We start from the raw sequence: 12,512 nt of genomic DNA on the forward strand, positions 1-12,512 counted from the left end.
GCCTGCAACTTGCTCTCTCGGCTGTCAGCACGTTCAAGGTAAAGATAGCTCTGTCAGCAAATCCCCTGGAGCCCAGCCATGGCCGCTGTCAGCTGAGCTGCCTGAAGTCCATCTCTTTCTAAATCCAATGCCCACTGTATCATCAGGAAGCAATGTGAACTATGGCAGGGAGAGGGGGACAGAACAGGCGACATTTCAACAGATACAAAACCTCCACCCCTTCCCCTGGGCGAGCCCCAGACCATCATGTGACCAAACAGGGCCACAACTTGGTTCCACCCGCTGAAAGGAAACCATAAACTCAGCTGACAGGAGGCTAGAAAGAACAGGGAAGCTGCTGTTGTGGTCAGAAGGGCTTCAGGCAGCAAAAGACAAACCTGCTCCTGTCGTGTCATGCTGAAACGACCGTCACATGCTGCCTAGCCCAGAGCCTGCACTGTAAGAGGGGTGACTTGTCCATTTGCGCCTCACATTATCTGGGTCGCTATACCTCTTGGGAGCAGCTGCAGGGCAGACCCATGTTAAACTCAAGTCCTCTTCTTTTGAATGACAGACAATATCATGGCAGGCTTCCAGAACTTTCTATAGGTTACAAATATGTGTGCAGGGAGGAAGATAGAGGCCCCTGATATGCTCCCAACAGACTTCCAGTAACCCGGAGTAACCAGCCCTCACTCTCCTAAGACGCGCAGAGACGAGTCACAGAAAAAGGAGGATGAGGAAGGAACTTGGCCAAGTCTAAATTCACGGCCCTCAAAACTTAAAAATAAAACCAGGCCATGGATTCTAAAGTATTCCCTTTGGAACACTCAAGCAGAAAGTCTCCAGCCTTCCAGCATGCCCCTGAGATTCTGTGTCCAGCTGGTTTCCCTGGGAGGGGACAAATGAAAAACAAAACCTGGAGTAGATATAAATATTTGCTGGCAAGTGCTACCCTGCTGTTGACGCGCCTTGGAAATTTCAGAGGCCTGTTTTGTTTTAGGTAAGGTTTCTGTTCAGTTTGCCAGATGGGCTCTAAGCATAGTTTCATCCAATGTTTGGTTTCAACCATCTCTGCACACAGTCTGGGGTTGACACTGACCCTTAGACCAAGGCTTCCTGGCTGCCCCCAAGAAAAGTGGGGGCTAGCACTCCCCTATCCTTGCCCACAACACTTGGGGGTGTCACAGGAGCACCCCAAGAGCATAACCCTCTTGCCCTAACCCACACTCTTCAGAGGAACGTGAGAAGTCAGGGGCCTGAGGGGCTGCGGACAGTCAAGGCCACCGCACAGCCATGTATGTGCCTTTGAGCCTCCATGGTTCCACCCCTGCCCTGGACGGAGGAGCCCCTGGCCTGAAGAGGAACCTGGGTGCCATCCTGGCAGCAAGAGAGGGATCCAGCTCCTCTAGCCTGCTGGGGCCCCCTCTGCTTTTTGGTTGTTCCACCAGAGAAAGGGGGAGCCTTCAGGGCAGACATACTCGTGGCCACAGCGCCCCCTGTAGTTCCCTTTGTCAGAAGCCACCCCTCCCAGGAGCTGAGAGCACAGGGGCCAAGTTCTCAGACTCAGCAGCCACACTCAGCAAAGTTCCTTGATAACTGTATTAGGTGGGTTACTTAACCTCTGCGTTATCTCAGTTTCCCCATCTACAAAATGGGGATTATGAAATAGGTGCTGGGAGGATTCAACAAGTTAATGCATGTGAGATGATTTGAAAAGTTCCTGGCATGGAACAAGACCTCAACAAATTTCACAAAACCATCTCGGAGCCATAACCCCAGCTAACAACCTAACTTCTCCTTCCCCCTTCACACTCTGACTGAAGTCCCTCCATTCCCTCCGCAGACACCCACCGAGCCCCCACTATGCAGGGCTGAGAGAGGCCAGGCCACTGTCCTGCGTGTAATGAATGACCCAGCCTGAGACCCAGCACCACTGATGATATGACAGGAGGCCACGGAGAAGGCCTGGGACATGCCGGCAAAAACAAGGTCACCGATCAAGGGCCCCATGACCAGTGCTCCCTGCTGTCTCCCACCCTGAGGACCCCAAGTTTAGCTACAAAGTGTTCCCAAAGGCCTCTGGAGTGGGTGAGCACTGTAATTTAATGGCTCCCCATATTTGATTGTTTCCTAAAGTAGATCTTTAGTCCTTTCTAGTCTCACTTTCATCAGACACACACTGCAAACCGGCCTCCAGCTCAGAAAATGCTTCTACATCTGGCCAAAGAGCTAAGAACCACAGCACATGACATATCCTGCATCACAATGGGCTCTGGCCATGACTTTGCACTAGAGACCTTCTGCAGAAAATCTTAACACTGATTGTTCCAAAGGTAGCAGGTATGTCAGTGATTCATGGCTCTTGTCTTAATTGTATGTATTTTCCAGAATATCTAAAGCACAAACCATTACCACTTACAATTTAAAATGTAACTGTAACTTAAAAAAAAAGTTGTTTTTCAATTCAGGTCTGGAAGGAGGATGAGATGCTGAGCCATTCGGCTCCCTGCCTTCCCAGGCTCTTGCCGTGGCTGACAATGCTACTGCGCAGTGCCTTGTCACTTGATCAGCTAAAATAAAGGCACTCAGTTGCACCCCAAGCCACAGCCACAGAACTTTGAGCCGAGAAGAACCCAACTCAGCACAGAGAAAGAGCAGCATGCCCAATGTCACACCTGGGGCTGTGAACACCTGCTTTCTTCGCTCCCAAATGCATGCCTTGCTTCCACAGTACCTTCCCTTATGTGGGCGTCAGAAATCAACACATATAAAGAAACACAACTTAAAAAAACAAAAAAAACAATCTGGCAAGAACGGCCATGTCAAAAAGTTGGTTTCATGCTCTAGATTAATGGAAAGAGCAAAAGGACTGGATGGCTAAGACATTCTTTCCTGGCCCCAAAGGAACACAGCAGAAACATGCCATCCCTAGGGAAGACCTCAGAGACAGCCTGATGGGAGAAGCAGCTGCCGTGGGAACCTGGCGTCAGGACACAGCACAGCTATACTGGAAACCTGCTGCCCGAGGGGGTACGGGGCGGGCAGTACCGTGCTGGCCAGAAGGACGTTGGCCAGGGCAAGACAAGGGCAAGAACCCAGTGGTGGGAAGGAACCCCACAAGCTCAGGGACCACCAATGAGGCTGGTATGATGGGAGCCAGTGAGCACAGTGGGCTGGGGCACAGCGTGAGAGTGGGCACGCAGGACGGGGCCAGAGGAATGGGGTGTCACTGCCGAGCGCAGTGGCCTGAGCCTGAGCCCCTCGCGTCCTCCCCCGCAGCCCTGAGCCCGGTGCTGGGGGCACAGGGCCCTGACATGTGCCTCCATCAGTGAGCAGACGAACCACTCTGAACAAGGTGTGGGGGCTTGCTCATCGTCTCCCCCCGGGAACCTCTGAAGAGCAGTTTTGTGGCGACAGCTCGCAGGTAGGGGTGGGGCTAAAGGATGTGATACAAAGTCCATCCCTTCGGAGAACACGGAGAACCAAAATGGTGTCCAAGCCCTGACCACGGACCACCTGGGAGCAGCCAGCATTACAGAGCGAACGGGACAGCCCAGCGGACAGCACTGGAGCTGGCCACACTGAGGTCACCCACTCCTTGCTGTCGCAGCCCAAGCGGCACGCTGACCACCCACCCCCAAACCTGCCATGTTTTTAAATGTGTTTAATGTTTTAGAAGTTACTTCAAATAACACGATAGCTCAAAAGCTCATGTGTGCAGTTAGAAGTCACAACAGTGTTACCCTTGGAGGGTGGCAGTGATTGTCTGGGGGCACAGTGAGGGGATTCTTGGTTGCCGTCATGTTGTCTCGATCTGGGTACCAGCTGCAGGGGTGTGTTCACTTTGTGAATGTGTACAATGCATGTATGTTGCACATCCATAAAAAGTTAAAAAGCATATGCCCTCTTGATTTTGAGGGCAAGATTACCCGGTGTACTAAAAAAATGCACACAGGCTGCTCAATTCCTACAGGGCCAGGTGTCCCCATATTTCAGGGTGTGTACCTACAAGGCTAGACAGGCAGAGAGCTGGAGTCGTGGGTGCCTTCACAAACATTACCTGGGGGATCAGAAATTTACCTCCATGGCCATGGAAGCCTGGATTCAGGAGGTCCAAATGGGGACACAATGCAGATGAATTCCCAAGTCAGCACACCTGCCAGGTGGCTGCTCAGACAGCGCCAGATGGCTGATGATCTCCTGCCATCTTCTTCTACTTCAGTACAAGGTGTGCGTTTACTGAAATGCTTGATATTTGGGGGGTATCAGGGGCCTCTGGGGTGCAGAAATTCTGGAGGGGCCACCCTATTACAGGATTGGCTCACGTCGTTTCCTTATATGTGAAAAATACTCTGACTTTTTCATTCAAGGCTGGATTTAAGCCCCATATTCAAGCATCTGTTGCTAATAAAATGAGATAAAAAGTGCTTAAAAGGTCATGAAGGCGTCGGGCAGCTCAGTGTTGCAGAGACTGTCCGATGGGAAGGAGTGGGTAAGACCTTTCCATGTTCCTGCCTCGGGATGGACTGCTTCTTTAATCTCCTGCATTGCTAGAATAGTCAAGTGTGACAGGCTCCCTGCCCCTGGCAAGGGCGGGGCTGTTCCCAGGAGGAGTCACACCAGTTTTCAGGCTCCCAGGCCAAGGCGGGTCGCAGCTGCAGTTTTCTAAGCTTCAATACTGCAGCAGGTTGTCCTCTAAAACAGGGAAATGAAAGACAAACCAGCCTCTCTCTCTCTACATGCCAGCAAGGCGGGGCCCACCTATCCCCTCACCTGGTGAAGGAGACCCTCGCCCTCCACCTGCTGGTGCCTGACAGAGCCTGGCAGAGCCTTTTCCTCTCCAGGACACAGTGTGGTTCTCTCCGGGGAGCCGTTAGCAGTGACTGAGCCCCCAGACTCGTCCACAGCACGGAAGGAAGGCGCAGGGGCTACAGGTCCAGAGTCCTGAACATGGTGGGGAAAGGTCCAGGAGGGGCAGGGGACCACTGACACCCCCACAGCAGTTGGGTGGCGAGTGAAATAAGGAGGGACAGACAGAGGGCATCCAACTCGGACCGGAGAGACCGCCTAATCCTACTGTGCAAGCGTCAGCGCCCCAACAGGTGTGCCAACACCACTACTTACACGTGTTCCTAAGCACGTCCCAGACTCTGTTTCTCAATGGAAACAGAGAACAATGGTGTCTGGCTATAAAGGTTAAATAACCACAGTGCCCTGTCATGCAGGGTGTCATGCAGGGTTTCAGCTCCTGCTCCCCACATAAGAACGCAGGACATGGTGAGGCCAAAAAGGAACACCCACGGAGCCATAGACAGGGGAGTCACACCACTATAGTCTCGCTGGCGGCTGAGTTGGAGACACAGGAAGCAGGAGCCACACAATCCGCAACCTGCCGTCCACTTCTCTCTGCCAACCAACCCCACTTGCTAACTGCAATCGCGCTTGCCAGCCCAGCCACCATCTTCTTGCTAGCCCCCATTTCCTGCTAGCATAGCCACAGCAGTTATATTAGTGGCCAATGGCTCACTGGTTACAGCTGATGGCCATCCAATCACAGTTGATGGCCATTTACTACCTGAGCCAGCACCTTTCCACGTGAGGGCGAGAGCCTGGAAACTGCACTCCTGGCCCTGTCCCCACACCAGAAAGCACTTTCCTAAAGCCTGGTGCGTCACAGGCACTCAACACAGTCACCGGGATTCGAATCCCAGTGCACTGGGGTCTGATCGGCTCAACAATGGGGGCCATGGTGGACACTGCAATATGCCACCCAGCTCTCCCTTCACTAAAGGACCTGTGGCCCAGCTGCTGGCGGTGCAGCCGGCAGGTGGCCCTCACCTGTCTGCCCAGCTGCAAAGAGCCACCTCATTCTAGGTCACCCCCTTCCCTAGGTGGCCCACAATGATGACCTATCCATGGGCAATGTGAAAGCCAGGCCACCTTGCCTCAACTCGGGACAACTCAGGGGCTTTTCCAGTTCCCCGGCTCCCAGCGGGGCCAGCCCAGGCTTGCAGGCCACTTGTACTGCGGGTGGAGCTCTCCTCTGCCCACCCCCACTTCCTTCCCTTCCTCCACAGGTAGGGGTCCCAAGAAGCACCTCCTAAGAAGCCCCCTGCACACTAAACTGTCTCAGAGTCCACTGCCTAGGAAACCCAGCCTGTGACAGGTGGTTTATTTGTGTCCTTTTTCCTTAGAAAGGAAGGAGAGGCCCAGTGTGCGGAAGACAAATGGGCACCGTGGAGGAAAAGGCGGGAAAGATTAAACAAAAGGCACAATGTCCTCTTCACTTCCTCTGCAGGGTAAACAGCGGTGTTAAAAACAGAAGCCAAGCCACACGCACCAGGCTGAGTCCTCCAAGAGCCAGGCCTGGGAAGACGAGAAACCCAACAACAGTCTCCAAGGGGCAGCAAGTTTGTCCTTCCCTCTTTCCTCATGGACAGAAAGACACAGAGGCCAGAGGACCCCTGGAGAAGGAAGAAGGGGGAAATGCCTCCCTAGGGCCACACGGTACCACACCCACAGAGGCAGCCACGGAAAGTGCCAGAGTCCTCAGTGGTGAGTTGATCAATAACTGGAAGCCGAGGTGTCTTCAGACCTCAGTGTTCTCCAAAGTGGTGGTGGCAAGATTTACGAGCTCTTCCCACAGGGTCAAACACTCACAGGGGCACCTTTGTCCAGCCCAGGAAGGGGCCGAGGTAACCAACCCAAACATCTACTTGGCTTTGCTTCTGGTGAGAAGTACATCGATTCTGAAGGCGACAGTTATATTCCCCTGATTCTCTCTGGTGAGAGTCCTGTATCAGCACATATTCTTCTATTTGGAAGTAAAACTTCATCATTTTTTAACAAATGTAGTGTGTTGGATAGACACAACTTTCAAATAACACCAGATCTGGGGAAGGAAAAGGCATCTGCGTGGGGAGCTCTCCGCCGGTCTGGCCTCCTCGTACTCCAGAAGGAGGGGGTGAGGCTGGACGAGAACAGGGTTACTTCACAGTCCCATGGCTGGGCCCGGGCCAAGAACTCACTGCCCGATGCTCACAGGACAGCCTCTCTCCACTGCCACACAGCTGGTCACATTAGGGCTGAGGGACGCTTGGCGCAGGACAGGCCCTCTGCCACACGGTGGGGTCTCTGGCACAAGCTCCAAGGAGAGCACCTCGGCAGCAGGGAAGGGCACAAACCCCCAGCTCCGTCATCGCCGCCCTGGGAGTTTATCCTACAGCTCCGCTCGCACCTTGCAGACAGACCTTTCTAAAGGTCCCCCATGAGGGCTGCTGACGTGACCCGGGGCACATCCACACAGGGGTGACACTGAGCCAGCTCAACACATGCCGATGGAGAACAACTGCCAAGACACACTGCTCGGTGGCAAAGAGCAGCTGCACAGCAGGCCACCGCGGCCACCGACAGAGACGCACATTATATTCATATGTCCATTTAGACTCGTTATACTCGGGACACCCGACTAGCAATGGGGGTGGTGGGAAGGACACTAATTTTTCACTGTATGTGCTTTAACATCTTTTGAATTTTCTACATGTGAATATAATGCATAGTCAAAAAATAAATAAAATAGGAGCGACAGCTTTACGGGTACGGGGTTTCCTTTTGGGGTGATGAAAATATTTTAGAACTAGACAGAGGTGCTGCTTGCACAACACGGTGAATGTACCAAATGCCACTGAACTGCTCACCTTAAAACGGTCCATTTTATGTTATGTGACGTTCACCTCAATTGAAAAACAGAAACACAAATAATGAATGAATGAGGTTTTTAAATCTGAGCTTGGGGGGCAGCTTCTGAGAAGCATGGGCATGGTGGCTGAACGCTGGGGCTCAAATTGCAGCTACACCCAGCACCAGACCTTGGATAAGTAATCAAAGTTTCTTGAGCTTCAGTTTCCTCCTCCGTGAAATGGGCATAAAGACAAAACTGCTTCCTTGGGTTGTTGTGACGAGTAAATTAAATAGTCCACAAATAGTCCACGTGAAGTGTCTAGCTCAGCGCCTGGCACAGCCCAGAGCCCCAGGGCCTCTGCTCCTGCTGTCTGTCCTGCTGAGAGCAGCCTTTCCCCGGGAGACACATGGTCCACTCCCTCCCCTCCTTCAAGCCTCTGCTCAAAAGCCGTCTTCTCGATGGGGCCTTCCCTAACCCCCCGATTTAGAACTGGAACCCTCCATGGCAGCCCGTCCTGTGGCACCATGCCCTCCTCTGCCTCCTTCTCTCCCTGGAACTGGCTTATTTCTTTTTTTCATCTCCTGTCTCCTTCTACTGCATTGTCTGCTGGGCAGGCAGAGGTTTCCATCTGCCCTGTTTACTACGTACCCCAGGGCCTTGAGAGCGTGGCCCATGGCCCGGCACAGGTGCTCGATGAATACGTGTGGAATGAATGAAGGGTGTTAACTCATACACCCACTCTGATCTCAATGTAAACTTGCCTCCCTGAGAAAATAAAACTGCTGTCCCGTTGTTTAATGAGCTTGAAGTTAAAAATTGAAAGCTTAAATTAAAAAACCCACAGTATGTCCAGCTAAGCGTTATTCTCAAAGGGGGGAATTAGCAAAGGAAAACAGACAATTCTCAGTACAACGGTTTTACATGCTCCAAAACATAAACCATAAATGTCACCCCATCTCTGACTGCCCAGGGCGGTGTGAGAGCAGTCAGCACGCAGCTCGCAGGAGGAGCAAGAACACAGAGCTACCAAGGGCGCCTCTGACCCCTCTGGGCACCTCCGGACAGAATCGTCCATTCAGAGAGGATGGAACTGAAAGCAGCCAGCCAGCCTCTTCCCCTCCGAGGCCTTCCTGGCCCTGCCCTCCTCCATTCGGCACAGCTATCATCCCAGTGGGACTGGGCTTCCCAGGGCTCTCAGGCCTCATAGGGAGAAACTGTGACACCAAGAATCCAGAGTTCAAAAATGAGAAAAACAAAACAAAAAACAACCCTCAGACTCTTCTAAAAATAGGCTTTTTCTAGTTAGCTCTCCTATGAGACGGCTCCCTCAGTACTCCACAGAAGAATATAGCTGCTTTCCCACTGCCTCCAAACTCTTGCGCGAAGAGAAAAAAGCTGAAGCCAGCAGTCTCCAAGAGTTTGTGGTTTGAAAAAAAGAGCATAAAACCCAATCTGCAAGTTGAAGCAAAACCAGCAAGGAGCTTTCCAGTGTGAGCCCTGAACAGGGAGTCACCTGGCTGCTGGCTGGAACCCTGGATGGGGGCTGAGTTAGCAGGGACCTATCTAGTCCACAGAGCTCCATTTTCCCGGCATGTCAAGACCACTTGGCTGGCTCTGCAAATGCTGATTGCAGGGTACCACCCCAGAGTTCCTGATGCAATAGGTCTGGGGTGGGGCCCTATAATTTGCATTTCTAACCAGTTCCCAGGCAAAGGGATGGGGCTGGTCCAGAAGACTACTACACTTTGAGAACCACTGCTCTAGAACAGTCTTCCATGCTCCTGTTACGGCTGCCTCAAGTGCACACAGTACCTATAGACAGACAGACAGACATGCGCACATGGCTGCACAGAGCCCCTGTCCCACCACCCGTCCTCAAATAGCTGGACCTGTCTGGCCCAACCGACTATGGATGCACCACCGCTCGGGGGTACTGGCACCTGGGAAAGCTGCTGCATTCAAGTCCTGAACAGGCCAGTCACTGCACGGGCTCTGAGGCACTCCCGAAACCCTTGAAAACCAAAGTCATAGCACTTCCCTTTTCTAAAAGCAGTCACGAGCAATCCCACCCTGTTTCACCCTTCGCACATGGGTAACCCCCAGCTGCAAGATCTGCTTTCTGCCCACGCATGCTTTCAAGTTTCTGAAGCACAAGAAACAGCTGAAAAAGGAAGCCAAATTTAATGGGGAGGGCAGGAGGGAGGGGCCGGCCACTCAAGGAGAGCTACAGCATCCCCCGTGGGGGACTCCATCACCTACTGTGGGCAATGCCACCAACCTCTCACTCACCAAAGTAATCGGCCTTCGGGTGAGTGTCCATCTCACGCTCCAGACGTTGGGTGAGGGCTTCTAACTTCAGTTCGGCGGCCGAGGGCCCAACCTCAGGGCCCGGGATGAGGGTCTGGCAGGGCAGCTTCACTCTGTGGGTGCTGGGGCTCTCTGGGAGCACAGGCCCCAGGCTGCCATCAGGGGACCAGCCAGGGGGACCTTCTTTACAAGATAACTCAGGCAGGGTGGACATCACTGGATGGACACGGCTGGTGGGGCTGAGCTTGGGACCAATGCCAGGGTCAGTACAGCCAGGCTTGGGACCCAGGCCAGGGGCCGCACCCAGCTGCAAACTGTCCATGCTGGCCGGTAAGGATGATGGGCCAGAACTAGAAAGGTAAGGTTTGGGGCTATCCTGGAACCAGAGTTGAGGGTCCACATTTGGTTTGGGCATTATGCCTGAGACCTCACTCCCCACCCCCGAGTTTGTTCTTGGCAGAGCTCCTTGACTGGAGCAGCTCAGGGCCAGTGGTGCTGAGAAAGAGGGGGTCCTGGGCTGAGCGGGCCCCAGGTGGGCCCCGTTCTCCAGGCCTGGGGAAGGAAGGCCAGGGCTCACCCGCTGGGAAGAGGCAGTGGTCCAAAGACCTGCTGGGTTCTCACTGCTGCGGCCACAACCACCACCATCCTGGCCACTCTCGAATGACTTGCTGGAACTCGGGGAGAGCTGAGGCTGGTACAGGTGATGGTCCCTGGAAGGTCTGGGCAGTGGTGGATCACTTCCTGGGGGGCCAGGCCACCCACTCCCTACACCCAGCCTGATGCCGGAGGACACTCCTGGCCCTTCACCCCACTTCGGGCTTGCCAAGGGGAGGTTGTCATAATAGTCTCCATGGGTGAGGCAGGAAGGATCCTCGCAGGGGCCCAGCCGGGGGAAAGTAGACATCTCAGAACCTGCCATGTTTTCCTTGGAACCACAGTTCTGGCTGCCAGGCCTTGTGCCATGGACATACTGCCTGGCCCTCTGCTCCTGGGGTGGGTACAAGGGTTGCCCAGCAGTGATGGCGGTGGCTGTCCCAGGAGCTGCTGTCGAGGCAGCCAGAGGGGGCTTGGCAGCACCATCCATGGTCAGCTTGCTGCCAGCACCAACCTCCCGGTGGGCCTGTGGGCCTTGGCGGCCTCCACCATTGACCGGGCCTCGGCTCCCCCTGGGCAGCGACTCGTCCTGCAGGAGCTGTTGCTGCTGCTGGAGGTGGATTTTGGCCATCTTGGTGGCAAACACCCTGCGTGTTTCCTCAAACTCCGGGTTGTTGCCTGCACCCTTGTCCACTCGGAAGAGTCCATCCTTGGAGGCCTCATACATGTTCAGGTCCTCGATGAATTTACTGGCCTCCAAGCCCAGGTCGTCGTACTTATCCATGTCGCCAACCGGTGAGGGGGCGTAGACCAAGGCGCAGGGTAGTGTGGATGCGTGTGTTTGGACGGGAGGAGGGGGTAATGCTGGAGAAGGACGGGGGGCTCAAGTCCAGCCCAGGAGAAGTAAAGCCTTCCACCTGCCCAGCGTGAGAGTCATGACCCCGGGCCTTAGAGTCTAGCCGAAGTTGAGGCCGCAAGGCCAGCTGGACCAAGTTGGCTTCCAACTCCCTTTCCCCTTGGAGGTGTCCACGTGGGGGCAGATGGTGGCGCTTCGCTGTCCCAGCTTGCTGTGCGGTTCTTTTCTCTTTTTCAAATCATAAAAGAAAAAAGAAAAGAAAAAAAAAATCACATCCTCTTTAAGCAACCCAACTCGGAAACCCACAAGGCAGCTGCCGGTGTACGGAGCAGGGGTGAAGCCGGCTCCGCCGGAAAGTGTAGAGGCCGCCGACGCGTCCCGCCGGAGCAAACGCGCGGCGGCCAGAGTCGCAGGCACGTCCCGGGCGCTCGGTCCCCGCGGCTTCGCTGGCGGCTGCCCCGGAGCTGTAATCCTGGCCCGCGCCAGGAGGGAGCGCGGTCTGCGGCGCACGGGCCGCCCGGGACGCGGCAGGAAGTTCCCCGCAGCCGGGGCGGACGGCCTATTGTCCGATGGCGGCGGTGGCTGGGCGCGCACGGGCCGAAGGGCGGCGGGACACGGAAGTGAGTGCGCCGACCGCCGTCCCTGCCGCTCGGTCGCTGGCCGAGCACTTCCCGGGCCTGCGAGGAGGCGGAGGCGGGGGAGGTAGCGAGGGGCGGGGGCGCGGCCGGGGGGCGGGGGCGCGGCCGGGGGGCGGGGCCGGCGCGCGGGAGGGCGGGCGCCCGGGGCAGGTCTGCGCCCGGCACCTTGGCGCAGCCGCCGGTGCCCCGCGAGGCTGGGGAGACGTGGGAGGGACGGGGGAGTGTCCCGCACGCTCGTCTGCGTTCCAGCGCCAGGATTGCGCCGGGGGGCCCCGTTGCCACTGCCGTCCCCTGCGAGTCCCGGCTTTGCCCGGTCTCTGGCAGCGCTGGGCCCCGACCTCCGCGCTGTGACCTCTGGCAGGAGACCTGGGCAGCCTGCGTGGCCCCGAGAGCGTGCCGCTTTGAGTTTGCGGGAGTCTCGGAGGCGCGCGCTCCTCGTCCCACCGTGCCTCAG

At 55.3% G+C, this 12,512-nt stretch overlaps 1 protein-coding gene across 1 annotated transcript in view; it reads right to left on the reverse strand.

Annotated features, from left to right (window-relative positions):
* Nucleotides 1–12,096, reverse strand: part of LIMD1 (LIM domain containing 1) — a 56,887-nt gene extending 44,791 nt beyond the window's left edge. Inside the window, exon 1 of the mRNA XM_033132279.1 lies at nt 9,953–12,096. Within this exon, the coding sequence (XP_032988170.1) occupies nt 9,953–11,348 (1,396 nt within the window). The 5' untranslated portion in view covers nt 11,349–12,096. The remainder of the gene's footprint in view (nt 1–9,952) is intronic.
* Nucleotides 12,097–12,512: the final 416 nt, after the last annotated feature.

Source organism: Rhinolophus ferrumequinum, chromosome 17 (genome assembly GCF_004115265.2).
Source record: "Rhinolophus ferrumequinum isolate MPI-CBG mRhiFer1 chromosome 17, mRhiFer1_v1.p, whole genome shotgun sequence".
Taxonomy (NCBI): Eukaryota; Metazoa; Chordata; class Mammalia; order Chiroptera; family Rhinolophidae; genus Rhinolophus; species Rhinolophus ferrumequinum.